Consider the following 16,428-nt stretch of genomic DNA (forward strand, 5'->3'; position numbering starts at 1 on the left):
CATAAGGCATTCATTTGTGTGTCTCAGACAACATTTACACAGGGGGTTGTGTACTTGCTAGATCTTGACCGCTTAGAGTGATTCACAAAGTAGCTGATTCTCACAGGACATGGCCAGTTGCTGAAATAAATTACAATACATCTTTTTTATACGGTTCCACTAATGACAACCGTATTTCTATGAAGCACTTACTTTAGAATTCACTGACAAGGCTGGTATGTGGTGAATATTAAAATTGTGTCTTAGATTTATGCAAAGATGATACTAATCCACATCCTTCGGAGTGAATGAGAGGAGTTTGCTTATCCATTTTAAAGAAGACGCAACTTCTAGGTTTGGTTGATTGCAGGAGAACATGCATAGCTGGGGTCTCTAGGTATACTTTTTTCCTAACCACTTAAACAGTATTCCTGTATTGATTATTTCTTCTGCCACACAAATTTACAAGTACCAAAACGGAAATATATCCTAGGATATCATCTAATCATAACCTAATCCCTGTAACAGTTCAGGTATAAAATATGACAACAATAGGCTTCGGGTAGAGTTCTTTTTATGATATCCCTGATTTTTGGGAGAATGTTAGGAAATGTATTAAAACATATTTGCAAATTAATATGAACACTGCTACAGCAACAGTAGTATGAAATACTTTAATGGTGGCAATTGAGGTGGACTCTGAGTTGTGTTGCTATGAGCTGTATGATCCGTTTATGAAAAGAAGGAAATGGATGTAGTTCTTGGAGGACGAATATGTTGATGCTGTAATGGCTGGTTTCCCAGTTGAATACAAGGTCTATATGCGATTAATCACATGTTAACCCCTTCGATGCTCATGACGGAATGGTTCCGTCATGAGGCACAGTGGAGCTGTGCTGATGACGGAACCGTTCCGTCATGACCACACCCATTATCATTATACTCTAGCACCGGAGGGGAATATGTCTAGCAGCGATGAGGTTAAACACAGGCCTCAAGGTGGCTTGGGGAAAGCACAGCTATCTCTTGTCTCCAGTAACGCACACAGGGATGCAAGTGCAGTCAGACAGTAGGATGCATTCCTCCTTGGAAACTCAAGAAGAACGGATCTAACAGCATGAGTGTGATAAAGGATAATAAAGAGCAGGAGGTTATGGGTACTAGATATATTTGTCAGGCAGTTTCAAAGCTTCTACCAATCCTTACACCAGACAAATGACATATGTGCTTTTCAAAATAGCCACTTTTCTTGTTTTTCATTTTTTGGGACAAATCAACACCTTAAGCTGCTGCTTTGGAAGCACCAATCACACTAGAGGCGGTTATGGCTAATGGTTAAGCCTCTGGTGAGGATTGTATTCATGCCGAGTTCTTCAAGGCAAAACAGCACCTATTTTGTAGATTGATATTAACACTATTTAAGGCCGGGAGAATACCACATTCTTGGAAATATATAAACATTGTCTACTTTCATTAAAAAAACAAAGTGTATGCCAAAGGCTGAAAGAGTATCACACCAGCCAGATTCTTTAATCTATACAGATGCAAAAATTAATTTGAAAATTCTTGCAATCCGTCTCAGCATGATGGTTTCCAACCTAGCATCACATGAACAAAGTTCCTTATATGAGTCTAAGTTACTAGATTGCATGTTGAGGTGTTGGGGAGGAACACAGACATGAACCTGCTTAATGGAGAAAAACCTTTTGACTGAGAGGGGACACTTATAGTTAGTGCTAAAGTGAATGAGGTTTAGTACAATTGTTATTAACATAATACAGGGATTATTTAAACGCCCACCCGCAAGCAACTTTACGGTCGGTGTTACCTTTGAATCTAAATCGATCAAAAACTCAATTACAAATTACTACATGGGTTTGAGGGACCCTACAGTAGTTGAAAAATGAACCTATTTAGAAATGATGGTGATTAGTAAGGGCGGGGAATGCATCGAATTAAATTGTGAGATTATGCCCTATGACTGATTGGTGAGTTTGGTGTAGGTTATCAATCTCGTTGATTGGGAGGAGTAATGTTAGTAAAGATGTTTATCTTGCCTACATTTGTGTATCTTTTTCATTCTATTCCTCTGACAGTACCCAATGCTTTCTTTCAACATCTGGAATCCACAGTTGACAGATTAGTTTAGGTAAAAGAGTGGCTGCCGAGCTGACAAATTCTTAAGTATGCTTCGACTGCAGGGATGTTGGTCATTACCTGATTATCATTTATATTTTTAGGCATCCATGGATAAGAAAATGACAACCTTAGTAACCACCACTGTGAAACAAAACGCCCCATCTTTTAGAATTGCCTGGATGAAAATGTTAAAAACTGCTTTTTGAGTACTAGTGACCCCCAACTACCACAACCGGGGATTTTTTCCTGAAATGTTATATAACGCAAACTTGACCCGAAATCGGGTATTACAACGCTTTACTTGAGCACCAGTTGCGTTACATGAGGACACATTCATTTTGTTAGGCACAGGGAGGTTAAGTGATTTGCCCAGAATTACAGGATGTTGAGCGTCATTGCCGAGACTTCAACCTGTTTCCCCAGATTTGAGGTTGACAGCCCTAGCCGTCCGGCTACAACCTCTCCTAAACATATGGTGTACATGCCGCTCTACAAATATACAAAGCATGGTGTATAATATTCAACATAAAATATTGTGCATTTACCCTTTTATGGGAGAATTTTTCCACAAGATATTTTCTATGATCACATCTGCTGTGGATGGGAAAATGCAGGTTGAGAAATGGGTCAATTCTTTTGTAATGGAACATTCACAGTTTTTGGATCTACTAGTGTAAAAATTAAATGAACTAGCACATTCTGCTTGAATGTGAAAGCTGTCTTCTTTAGAGGTGATGGGTACCCTGTTACAATCCAGCACTTAGAGAATTGAAACATGAATGCAAGATTCTGGAGCGAGCATGGCGCCGCAGTGACTATTGCCTGGCAGCCAAGCCGAAGCTCAGAGCCAAGCAAAAAATGTATTATGGGGCCATAGTTCAGGCCAAGAGGGAATTCTTTACTGCACGCACCGACTGTGTGAAAAACAATGCTAAGGAAATCTTTTCGATAATTCAGAGCTTTACGTCGCCTCTAACCCAGGCAAGTGCATCTCCAGTCACCTGGTGCAAGAGTCTGTCTACGTTTTTTTTGGTCAAAATCCGCTCGATTCAGGCAGCTTTCTTACCAGGTGCTAACGAGACTGAGGTAATGCCCTCGACTCATCCGGTGGACGTTAGCCAAGGCCTGAATGCCTTTATTCCAGTGAGCTTGGCTGACTCACTTAAAATCCTCAAGAGTCTAAAGACGGGCTCTCCCTCTGATCTCTGTCCGACCAGGCTACTAGCAGCTGCTGCAGAGACTATTAATGCAGAGCTAAATAGCATTGTCAATCTGTCCCTCTGCACAGCTAGTGTCCCTGGAAACAGGCCAAGATCTTACCACTCCTAAAAAAAAGCCTTCATTAGACACGCGTAGTCCTGGTAATTACAGGCGATCTCTCTTTTACCTGGTCTGGTCAAGGTGTGTGAGAAGGTTGTCACTAAACAACTCACAGAGTTTGTTGAAAGAGAGGGTCTGCTGCATCCCGCTCAGTCAGGGTCCTGTGCAGCTCATAGCACAGAATCTGTGCTGGTGGAGGTTGTGGAGGCCATTCAGGAGTGCTTGGATGCCGGCGGGAGGGCTGCATTGATTTTGCTTGACCTCTCAGTGGCGTTCGATACGGTCCCCCACTCCTCCTCTCGCGTCTGGCGAGGATAGGTGTGTCGGAGTCTCATTGGAATTGGCTCAAGTCCTTTCTCGAGGGTCGGGTCCAGCAGATCTGGCAGCCTCCATCGGCCTCTCCATCAGGTTGTCACAATGGGAGTCTCTCAGGGGTCCTTGCTCAGTCCCCTTCTTTTCAATATCTATTTGACCACCCTGGTCTATCTGGTGGATAGTTTGGGGGCTAAGGTGATGGCTTATGTCGATGATACAGTTACTCTTCACCTGGGACAGGGATGAAAATTCGGTTACTGTAGTTCATCACTATCTCTCCTCCTTTTTCAGGTGGCTCTCGGGAGCGTAACTAAAATCCAATGAGTAGAAATCGGAGATTTTGCTGTTTGGCAAATTCCCTCCTAGGTTTAGGGAAATTCGGTGGCCACTTGACTTTCCCCTGCCATCCTCTGATGGGAAGCCAGAGAAGAACTTGGGGGTCTGGTTTGACGAGAGTCTTTCCTTTTCTTTCCACATCTCAAAACTCGCCGGCACCTGCTTTGGCCTTCTCAAGACACTAAGAAAATTGTTTCCTCTCCTGCCTCAAGCAGCAAGAGAAACGGTCACTTGTGCCCTCATCCTGTCTTGGCTAGTCTATGCCAATGCACTCTAAATTGGTATCCCTGGCTATCTGATCAAAAAGTTGCAGGTTGTCCAGAACTTTGCAGTCAATCTGCTGCTGGGCATCTCCTCCTGACATAGCGTGCGGCAACACCTGCGCTCGCTTCATTGGCTTCCCATAGCAGAACGGGTTAAGTTTAAATCGCAGGTCCTAGCCCATCGTGCTCTGCATGGCACTAGTCCATCTTATCTGCAAAAGCGATTCGCGTTCTACATGCCCTCGAGTCTGTTGCGATCAGCATCCCTCCGATTAGCAACGGTTCCCCGATTTCAGTTCCAAAGGTTGGGCGGCATGTCTCTGACTCGCAGGGCGGCGGTAGCGTGGAATGCACTTCCCCAGGCTCTACGCAGCATTGAAGACCTGTCTGCATTTAAGAAAAATCTCAAGACGCATCTTTTCATCTGCTAGTTGCCTGCTCCCCTTAAGTCATCGTGCCAGGACACTCATGAGTAGTCGTGCGCAGTACAAGTACAATTAACATAACTTATGGGTTTTGCTTTATTACTATCGCAAATCGCCTGTTTATGTATTGCCAGGCATTGGGATAGATCCAGATACTCCTAGCTTGGAAGATTGGTGGACTTGCTACTCAATGTGTGTCAAATTGAACTATAAGATGAAGGGTTGGGGCTGGTGGCGTGGAAAAAAGGCCGCTCTCTGTTGAGCCCACTTGAAGACTGACAATGTCAGAAAAGCTATGCTGAGAAACCTGGAAATTATGCAGAAGCATGTCTCCTTTCTGTAAGAAAAAAGACCCAAAATGTCTGTTCTCTTTGTCCTGTACACCTCTTCAAATTCACCTAATGAAGACTGTTATCCTACCCATTGTTGATGTGGACAAGATTAATACGTTTGATTGCACCCCTAGACAGGTACTCCCCTCCAAAGCATAACATTTGCCTGCACTTTGCATGCATTGTTCAATTCAATTTGAGACTAGCCTGCATATTATATCACAGTTGTCTGCCAAATTTCGTATGCTCATTTGATTAACAAAATGCCTTATTTGTTTCTGAAAGTACCAGTTGAGGACACTTGATTGAAGCATGTTTTATATGTTTCAACATTTTATTTCAGCCTGACAATTCAGATGAGTCAAATGCAGAAAGTGATGCAGACACTGAACAAGATCCGGTCTCTATGTATCATAAGCTGCTGTCAACACTAAAAAGCTTATCTGATGATGAGGAGGATGATGATGAGGAGGATGACGATGATGAAGAAGACGACAATAGTGAGGATCAAAGTGGCGATTCAGACACAGGGAGCGAAGAAATTCAAAATGCGCAGGAAGCAGATAGTGATGAAGAGAGCACTGAAGAGCATGACCAGGAGAAAGGTAATTATTTGGGATTTACTATTATTTTAACAGTAAGCTAGTAAACCGCTTGCTGTATGCTAGTTGTTGACCATATATAAACTAGTCCATAGCTACCCCTATGTTTTACATAATGCTGTTACCAATAGCAGTATTGCCTCACTTGCTCATATGTGGTCTAAAAACTATACTCCTCCAATGAGGTAGTCATGTTCAACTTTGTCTCTTTTGAAGTTGCTTCAAGCGGAGTAGGATTTCAACATCCCTATTTAAGCCGTGTTTAGTTTAGCTTCAATTCAAACTGTGGCTACCAGTGACCCTTCATTGCATTTTATCGCTGTGACTTGGCACACAAAAACAAACAACACCATTTTTATTTTACATGGCCTGTGTAGAATGGGTATGAGAAAACTCGTGAAAAAGTAATAGTGCTTTGTGTACATAATTATGAAGCAGTACAGCTCCTATACCTGGTTGGGATGAAGAATTCCAGTACATCTAATGCTGGACTGTGCTGTATCACCAAATGCTACTTTACCTAGACACCTACCCTTTCCCACTCTTTCTCTTTTATAAGATCATCACTTAGACTTTACTTAATACATTTCCGCTACTTGCACAGATTACATCCGATACCTCTCACTTTATAGAAACGGGGACTAAGACTCACTTCAGACTGCTCAAGATGCTGAACCCCATACTCCGATTTTCTTCACTTGCTCTGGGGCTGCCTGAATATTTAGCTTTTTCAGGTGGATGTTCTCCATACTGTTTCTAACATGACAGGAGAGCCCATACCGCCGGAGCCTAAGTTGGCTCTGTTGGGTTGGGTGCACGCAGTATCCAGATTGGTTCGTAAGCGGTGGTACTTTTATTGCTGCTTGCCCAGTGGCTAGACATTGAAGCAGGAGAAAATTGCCCACTAATGCCAAATGGCTAGCTAACCTCCGATACCGCAATGAGCAGCTTGAGACATTTGCTTCGCTCCAACCTAGAGCACCTCGCCCTAAGGACATATAATTCACCAGTGCTATGGATGTACATTCTTGTGACTGAACCGGATTTCTCAGCGATAAAATCCCATGAAAGTCAATAAGTTACACCAGGTGCTTGGGCATAGACTTCGGAGACCACTATGACTCCTGGTGTGGAATTTGGAGAAAGGTGTCCTGCTGTTGCAGGGTGAGCCTGTTATACTAGTCGCTTTGCTGAGGATGTGACCTTTCTGTCTTCCAAGTAGTGTTGATGCATTCCATCATTTCTGGAATTGTACTTCTTGTTATGAATCTATAAACAAATTTAATCATAGAAAAGACTGTAAGCAGCACGGAAAATGTATATAGGTTGTGTTGTTCCTCAGAGCTGTTTGAGCTCCCAGTGGTTCGGACGAATAATGTTTTATAGTGCAGGCTCCATCGCATCATCTTTTTAATGAGCATTGCTTATGGAGTGCACACTTATGCAATGGATATGGAACTCCATGACTATCTTGACGTGCTTGACTATAACTGATTAACTCTACAGAAGGGAAGTAGAGTCGAGAAGGACTGTAAATCAGTACGGAAGATGAATTGAGAAAACAGGACTGTCCTGGGCAGGCTGATTATTTCTCTGGAAGCAGATAAGACGCATTACTGACTTCCACTTGCTGTTACACTACACCCATCTGTCCTCCTGCAATAATAGCATTGGCAAAGCCCATAGGCTCCCCTGTAAGCAATGTAGTGGCTTTCTCAATTTAGTTTTTTAGTTATGTGGTTTGGTATGTTATTGTATAGTTTAGTATGTTATGGTATGTATTGTCAGTGTCTAGTATTGTGTTTAATGATCTTTTATTGCATAGTATGGAATACTCCGTTATGTATAGTATGGTATGGCTTCTCGTAATATAGAATGGCATGTAATGTTGTGCAATTGTGCTGTGTGTTATGGTATGGTTTGTTATTGTATGGTATGACCTGTCATTGTACAGTATTGTATGGCAGAGCAGGTTACTGCATAGTGTAGTATGGTATACTATGGTTTCTTTTGGTCTATTATTGCATGGTAAGGTTTGTCAATGTAATTGTATGATATGTTATTGTATGGCTCCTTATGGTATTATACGGTCCGTTATTGTATAGTATTGTATGGTATGGGGTGTCATTGTAGAATAGAGCATGGTATGGCCTGTCAGTGTATTTTATGGTATCGCTTGTGATTGTGTAGTATGTTATGGTATGGCACAGCCTCTTTCTGTATAGTATGGCTTATCATTGTACACTATGTTATGGCCGTCATTGTATAATATGGTATGTCATTGTACTGTATGGTATGGCTTAGCATTGTATAATATGGTATTGTATGACCTGTGATTGTATTGTATGGTATGGCCTGTCATTGTTTTGTATGGTATCATTTGTCATTGTACAGTATGCTATGGTATAGCCATTTTCTTCCTCCTCTTTTCCAATTAACAAAGGATCTTGTAAGCAACACCGAATGTGCTGCCTGAAAATAAAAGGACTGCTCCTTAGCAGTACATTGATGTTTTCCGTACTCTCCAGCTTTCCAAAACAGCAAGAGGGTTTAGCATGTGTGTTCATGGGCCTCAGAAATAACACCATGATTCTCAGCAGAGAAAGAGGAGATTCATTGTATTAATTGTTAAAGGTTCTCTGCACTGGACAAGCCTTAGTCTAAATTTTTGTTCAATGAGCCTTTGCTTCCATTGTCCTGATTAGTAGAGGGAGGATTGTCTTGGACACTCCACAGGGAAAACCCGACACTGCATCAATTAACTATCACTAGCCTAAGAATGCATTTATTGGATGTACCTGATACACCTACACACAAATATAAGCAAGTGGACATCGCATGTTTGAGCCACTTCAAAAACTGCCCCCCCCTTTTTAATTGAAGCTGAACATAGTTGAGTAAGCAATTCATATGTCAATTCACTCATGCTGCCCTATTGCACAGGCTAAATTAATCGGGTGTATGCTTCTAAGCGTGTATGCGGAGCTGTGCAGCCACTCAGCCATGCGCCTATTAAGGAACATGCAATGCAACACTCGCACACGCTATACAATTGACCTGGGGGTCTACAGGAATCTGAACCACCCACCTGTATCACCCACCTGTATCATACATCACTCGAATGTAATGTTGGCCATGGCCAAATAACTGGGCACCCATCTAGTGACGAGTGTCCCTGGTACTAAGGAGTGCTGCTTGAAATTGGAGTTATATAAGTAATAATAAAAGGGGTCTTATCATGCGCATACTTAGCCCAATGGGCGTCAAGGCGCCTAATTCAAAATCCAGCTCATAACATGGACCCTGCAGCTCAACCTGTGTAAGCTCTCGAGAAGCACCACGTTTTAAGGGCCTTTTTAAACAGCGCTAGAGAAGGTAAGGTCTTCATCTCCATCGGCAAGATGTTCCAAAGCTGAGGAGCAACGACTGAGAAGGCCCTAGCTCCCCATCTGGCGAGCTTAAAGCGAGGGACAGCAAGTTGGAATAGTCCCGAAGAGCGCAAACACCTTGTGGGATGGTAACGGGTAAGGAGGGAGCTGATAGCGCCTTTAGATCCATCCTCGAGTGCTCTATAGGTCATACACAGAATTTTGAAATAAATTCTGTGTTGAATAGGCAGCCAATGAAGGTCTCTCCTCGCAGCAGTGGCAGAGGAGGCCCTGGGAAGATCCAGGACAAAACGTGCAGCGGCATTTTGCACGATTTGCAGTCGATGTATGAGGCCCTTGTTGGATTCCATGTAAAGAGAGTTGCAATAATCCAACCTGGAGCCAACAAGGGCGACTGCAATCTGCTTGCGTGCTTGAGGAGACAGATAGCTGCGAATTCTGTTGAGCGTCCTGATCACGCCCCAGCAGGTCGAAACAGTCCGATTCACCTGTAAGGACATCGAGAGCGAAGTATCGAACACTACACCCAGATTTCTGGCAGACTGAGAGGGAGTGGGGCAGATGCCAAGAGAGGGGGGCCACCACTCACTCGACCAGAAGTCTTGGTCGACTTTGGAGATAAAAAGGTGGCAGCGATTCAATACGAGAGGAATGACACAGTTCCTAGGTTATAGCAGGTGAGAGTGTTAAACCTTCCCTCCATATACAACAAATCAAACATATTGACTGCCTAATAGAGTGCAACTGAACTGTAGAATGACCATAAATGATGATGCCTGTTCTTATATGATTATAAGGACATTTACTTCTATATAGAGCATTTGGATGACCCGATAAGCAGAATGACCTATCTGGACAGAATAGAACCCTTTTCTGGGTAACATAGAATATGTATGATATAACCACTTGAAAAGAGTTACCTACCCACCTTTAAATGTTTTGATTTAAAAGTATGTAAATTAATCCAAAACCATAAAAGTATTGTAAACCAGCTTATACATGGTATGTTAGGTGTACCATTAGATAACTTTAATTTATAGTTAAACTGTAAGAATACCGCTTAAGTATAAAACCTTTTTTTCTTCCATTATTAAGCTCCCTACAGTGTAGAGCCCACCTGGGTAAAATACCTTGTCCTTGATGTAGAAGGGAACCCAGTCATTAAAGATGCCACTGCTGGCAAGTGAGTGTTCTCCCTCTTTAGAAGATACTTTTACTTATGTGCCAGATTAATGATTATTTGCATACATTGGTACACTATATTTTGTGGTCTTGGCAAAATACAATCAGAGGATGAATATTTTGAAGCAGATATCCTTCTCACTCTCCAGGGAATTTGTTGTTGGGTGGAGCTTTTACCTTGGACATGGACCAGAGCTAACTCTCATAAATTGAAAAAGGTAGTCTTTCTGCCCCACTTGGAGGGTGCTTGGGGGAGAGTTACCCCCAATCTGTCCTCAGGGTGGCAAAAGGTTACTAGACACTAGGGAAGTTTATAATAAAAAAAAGGGGTAAGGGAGGTTCATCTGGACATTGGGATATGCCCCCACCCCATAACCGGTCCAATAGTATTCATACTACCTACTGAATCCCAATCCTGAGGGAGTCAGAAAGCTCATTGGAGTCGAGGAAAAAATGGTCAGAAAATGGGATTAGGTTGGCCTGCCCATGTGTCGTATCATGCCCCCACCCTAGAATGGGCCCAGCAGTCTTTCTGCCGACCCTGGGTGGTGGCTGGAGAGGGAGGACCGAGGGGTGAGGTGTTTAGGGATAGTAGGAGGTTCACCTCCCAACCTACCTAACATGGGTGCAGAACACTGTGCCCCACACTCTGCAATAGCTCCAGCAGTCTTTCTGTCTGCCCAGCGATGCGGCTGAGAGGTTAACCCCCAAAATGAGGGGGTGCAGAAAGCTCACTAGATACCGGGCATATATTTGGTTTTTTAAAAGGTGGGGTGGCCTATCAAGACTTCAGGCCATGACACCACCTCATAATAGGCTGAATAGTCTTTCTGCCCCCCTGGGAGGCAGTGTGGGGAGTAGAGATTTGCAAATGAGCGGCAAGCAGGAGGAAATGTGGATTCTTTTGGGCATAGTTATGGGCCGACAGAGAAGTGGTAAATCCTAATTTCCTCTCGCTGTTCATGGTGAATGGCTGCACTGTTCAGTCTCTGGGTAAGTCGGCAACCAGGAAACCCTTTGAACCGTAAGAATGTTAAAAGGCTAGAGACCTATGCACATCCAGGGCGTAGATCATGCTACGATTTCTTACCCAACGTGCCCTACAAACGGTGGCTAAAATCATGCATTTCTGTGAGGGGAGGTTTTGGAATCTGCAGGGATTCAAAAAATTCCTGCAAGTTAGCTATTACACACCTCGCTTACAAGGCCTCATTTGCGTGGCTAAGCCAATTGTCTGAGACAAGAACGGAACAAACAAGGCACCATGCAGAGACCACATTGACTTCATATGGCGACAGTTTGTTTCTATTGTACATTATGCCTATATTGCGGTCTCAGGTAGACATATTCAAGTTTCCAGAGATCCTGCAAGCTATTAAGTCTACTTTGTTTTGCACTTTAATTTTACCTGCATTTTTTCCAATTTAATATTAACATTTTTAAATGATGTTTCTCAAATTCTTCCATTTCTAAAGCTTCAGGATATTTTGTCAACATAGGGATTACAACCTTTTATCTAAGGAATGTAAACCTCATCAAAGTTCTAGTATGTATTTAAAAATTATCTAAGACTATTTTTACCTTTCTCAAACTCATGGCTTCCTTATATTTTCAGATGTTCAGCTTGGATGGTAAATTTCCACCAGTTTGCTACATTCTTACCAGTATGTATTTTGCAGTATATAAGTATCTCAATCGACTTTCCTTTTCAACTCAGTATAGACACACTAAAGTTAATCAATGTTTTCATTTTTAGCCCAACGAAGGGTAGGTTGAGAGGGGAACCTAAAATGGGGAGTAGCAGGGGAAGAGGTCCCCAACCTTTGGAATATTTATTATCCACGTTCTCCTCTCCCTTTAGAGATGCAGCTGCTATTACTGCTAATACTGCTGAATTTGAATTTAGTACTGTACCTTCCGTCTCTGTTATTGGGATTTTTCAACCTTGCATTTTATTGCATTTGATGTTTTTGATTCCCCCATTCTATGTGCACCATCTACCATTTGTTATTTTGTATTTTTTTTTTTTGCAAATGAATGCTTTCCAAACAAGTTGATCTATTGTTTGTACCTTAAAGAGGTATTTTTATGCTACACCTGAATGCCATAAGCCACACTGGCTGTCTGTCACAGATCAATTTTAAAGCATGCCGCATAGTACAATGTGCCTATTGTGTCTGATGTCTCCCTTTTCTTATGGCCGGGATGCCTGTCACCCCTTCCCAACACAATCCCCAAGGATGGGAAGACGGACGCAGTTCTGAACTTTTGGAAGGCGGGAGGGAGTCACCCTCCTGGCCGTATTTATTAAAATATGAAACAAAATTAAAACATTAAATAAAAGTTTCATATCATGTACAATTTTTATTTATTACATTTCGATGAAGACATGTTCATTGGCTAACCTTAACAAATCTCTAATACAAAGGTTTCCTAGCCGAGTCTAACATCCTGCAAATGCATACATTCTAAATTAAAATTGTACATCCTAGCATTAAGGGCCAACGGCAAGGTCGCAACCGGTGTCAGATCCCTACTACCAAAACTCTCGCCCTCACGGTGTGAGGGGCGGCCGCGCAGAGGACTGTACCCTCCGTGCCAACTCTAATTTCCCTTGTCTTGTTGGGGGCCCCCATTTCCGCTCGACGCCATCTTAAAGGTCGTCCGAGCACCCGTGTGAGGTATCTGTAGGAAGGACAGCGTGGACTCCCCCCCCCCCCCCCCCCCCCCCCCCCCCCCCCAACCCCACATCCGTCGCGGATATCCGGGCCCCGGGAAATTCTTAGGAGGGGCATATAGCCGCCTCCTCCCCTGGAAGGGTCCTATGGCCGTCTTCCCCTAGGCGATCCATCCTTAGTGGGTGCCGCCTCCCAGTGGGAGGGGCCAATGGCCGCCTCCCCCCGGGCGCTCCCATCCATAGTGGGTGGCGCCCCCCTCTAGGGACCTTGAAATTACTGCTCACTGATCATGACCTTACCGCCACAGGCCGGATAGTTGACCGGCTATCCGGCCCCCCCACAACTCCTCCTAAAGGTCATGCTTCCTCAAACGCCTTAGCCATGCTATGAAGTCTCCTATGAGTAAGACATTCCCCTCCCGGGACAGGTGAACCCCCATCATTCAGATACATGTGATCACCCCGAATACACCCATGCGGAATGCTATGCAACTGTGCCGAGCGAAACAATCTAACAATCTTGTTGTTAACCTTCTTCACCGAATGGTTCAGTGCTGACACTGAAAGGCCCCTCCGCCACACCTTTCTGGGAATCATGTGGGACCAGGCAATCGTGCACCCCGGGATTCTTTTTGCCAACCAGCTGACGGCAGACAAAACTTGCTCCAGTAATACTCGCCTACCCAGAGTCACTAAGTCATTGCCCCCAAGGTGTACTATGACTATAGATGGCGGTAACCTCTGCCGCCCTAAGAGACCCTCAACAAAAGATTCAAATTGGTCAATACAGAGCCCGCCCCTTCCATGGAAGGCCACTCTGTACCCGTATTCCCCAGCTGCGCGAGTCGCGTCACCTGCTTCGAATACGTCCCCAGCCCGCCTCACGTATGAGTGGCCCACGACCCAAACCACTCTCTCCTCAGATGGTGATCCATGACCGCTGGTCCCTTGGTACTGGGTCGACTGCAAATTCCGCCCCGCATGACATGCTCGCGAAACTGTAAATCAAACAGAAGACAAGAAGCGTGAGTGCATGTAACTTGACTTCACAACATGTGCAATCGCACATACCTTTTAAAACAATTCGAGGACCATCGTCCTAACTGTTTCACCTCTTCCGCACTCTGACCCCTGGCTGTAGCCTCAGTAGCAGCCCCTATCCTAAAGGAGTGGGTCCCAAAATCGCACGGGTCCATGCCCGCCGCCGCGATTGTCCGTGCTAGCACCCTCTGGAACTGAAACCTCGTCAGTGGGGTGGCGTCGATGTGCCTCAGCAAACTCCCCCCCCCCCCCATGTATCCGCCCTCAGTGCCGAGTATTCCTCTATGCACATTATCAGGCACGTGGGGGACCCTCGCATGCGCTGGACAACAACACTGTTTCCCATCGCTCCCTGGTCAGTTTTGAACCTAGCTATCGTGACTACCATCAAATCACCCCTAATCAGGATGTGATCCCTGCACAAGCCACCCTCCACATCTTTCTTATTCCTTGCGACCAGTTCGCTCACCCGCATAGCCCCATGGAACGCTAATGCGAAAGCTGCCCGGAATAGAACTGCTTCGAATTGGGAGGAGCATGTCGTGCTTAGTTGTACCATGAGCAGGGACAACCTTTCTAAGACAATCGGGCGCCTCTCGTCTTGCTTGCGACCCTCGAGGCGCTGCCATCCGCGAAGGGCTTTCTTCGCCAGAAAGGAACCCGTTGGGTCTTTGATGCCATGCACCTGCGCCATGAATGAGATGGCCACCCTGTGTCTATTGGCCGTAGCCGCTGATCGGCCTTCTCTGTGCAGTGCTACCAGGAACCCAAGGAAGTAATCCTCCTGACCCCAGTTCTGACTCCCTGTCGGACCCAAAAATGCACAGTAGGAACGAAACGCTCCTTCCTATGCCTTCCTCGTCCTGGGGGCTAAGCTTGCTGCCACGAGGTCTTGTAATCCGGGGCACCGATTAGCCAGAGTGCTTCGGGGAATGGTGCCGCCACTAGGTCCGCTGTAGGTAGATAACCCCTGAATGCCTGCATATGTGAACGAGAGAGTGCATCAGCCGCATGATTCAGTACACCCGGCACATGTTTCGCCCTGAACTGTACATTCAGTCTCATGCAAAGCAGCACAATTTCCTTCAACAATCTCAAGATCCATCTGCAGCGTGCTGCCTGTTGGTTAATGCATTCGACAACAGTCATATTATCAGTCCAGAATACCACCGAGCGGTCTCGGAACTCGTTAGGCCATGCCATCAGAGCAACAAAAATAGGGAATAGCTCAAGGAACCCTATGTTACCTGTGAGACCGCTGGTGTGCCACCACGTCGGCCATGTTTGCGCCGACCATCGATTACCAAAGATGGCGCCAAATCCCACGCTCCCCGCCGAGTCAGTCCACAATCCCAGCTCGTCCGAAGACGCTGGCGGCTTGTTCCACACCACTCGACCGTTGAAGTCCGCCAGGAATGCCAACCAAATGCGCATGTCCTGGCGAACCTCTGCAGACAGTCTCGTGCGGTGGTGTCCTTCTCTGAGACCAACCATAGCTTGTGCAATAGAGCGTGAAAAGGGGCGGGCCATTGGTATCACTCTCAAGGCAAAGTTAAGCTGCCCCACCGCTTGCTGTAATTGGTGCAGGGTCACTTTCGCCTTACCAAGGCAAAGTTCCAGGGAAGCCCTAAATTTAGATACCTTTCTCACTGGCAAACGGAAACATCCCTCCACAGAATCGAGCTCAATTCCCAGAAACTCCAGTGAAGTAGATGGTCCAACCGTCTTACCTGGTGCCAATGGCACCCCAAACTCCCTCATGAGGATGCAAAAGTCCTGTAGCGCCTGCGCACATTTCGTGTCGCCGGCTGCTCCCAAGAACAGAAAGTCATCAAGGTAATGCATAACATGCCTATGTCCCGTGGCCTCGGTGAATGCCCACTCTAAAAAACAGCTGAATTTTTCAAAATAAGCACAAGAGATGAAGCAACCCATCGGCATGCATTTATCCATGTAGTAATGTCCTTGGAACGCAAAACCTAGCAGACGCTGATCCTGTGGGTGTACCGGGAGCAACCAGAACGCTGACTCAATATCTGATTTCGCCATCAGCGCCCCGGGGCCCAGGCGATTCAACATGGTGACGGCATCATCGAACGATGCGTACCGCACCGAACAGACTTCTGGGTCAATAGCATCGTTTACTGAAAAACCCCTTGGAGCAGACAGATTATGGATCAGCCTAAACTCCCCCGGGTCCTTTTTGGGGACCACCCCTAACGGGGAACAGATGAAATTCGCCACTGGCGGGCGCTGAAAAGGCCCAGCCACTCGGCCTAGGCTTACCTCTTTAGCGATTTTTCTCTCCACCACACCTGGATTATGCTGTGCCGAAAGCTGGTTTTTACAAAAAGGTTCCCCACGAAAATCCCCCGCCGGGATGTGGAAGCCATATAAGAATCCCTTCCTCAACACCCCAGCGGAGACA

General features: G+C 45.2%; 1 protein-coding gene across 1 annotated transcript in view; it reads left to right on the forward strand.

Annotated features, from left to right (window-relative positions):
• The window catches only part of UTP25 (UTP25 small subunit processome component), a 157,171-nt gene that overhangs the window by 46,303 nt on the left and 94,440 nt on the right, over nucleotides 1-16,428 (forward strand). The window contains exon 4 of the mRNA XM_086927824.1: nucleotides 5,453-5,714. Coding sequence (XP_086783950.1) covers nucleotides 5,453-5,714 — 262 coding nt within the window. The remainder of the gene's footprint in view (nucleotides 1-5,452; nucleotides 5,715-16,428) is intronic.

This window comes from Lissotriton vulgaris, chromosome 6 (genome assembly GCF_964263255.1).
Source record: "Lissotriton vulgaris chromosome 6, aLisVul1.2, whole genome shotgun sequence".
In the NCBI taxonomy this organism is placed as follows: domain Eukaryota; kingdom Metazoa; phylum Chordata; class Amphibia; order Caudata; family Salamandridae; genus Lissotriton; species Lissotriton vulgaris.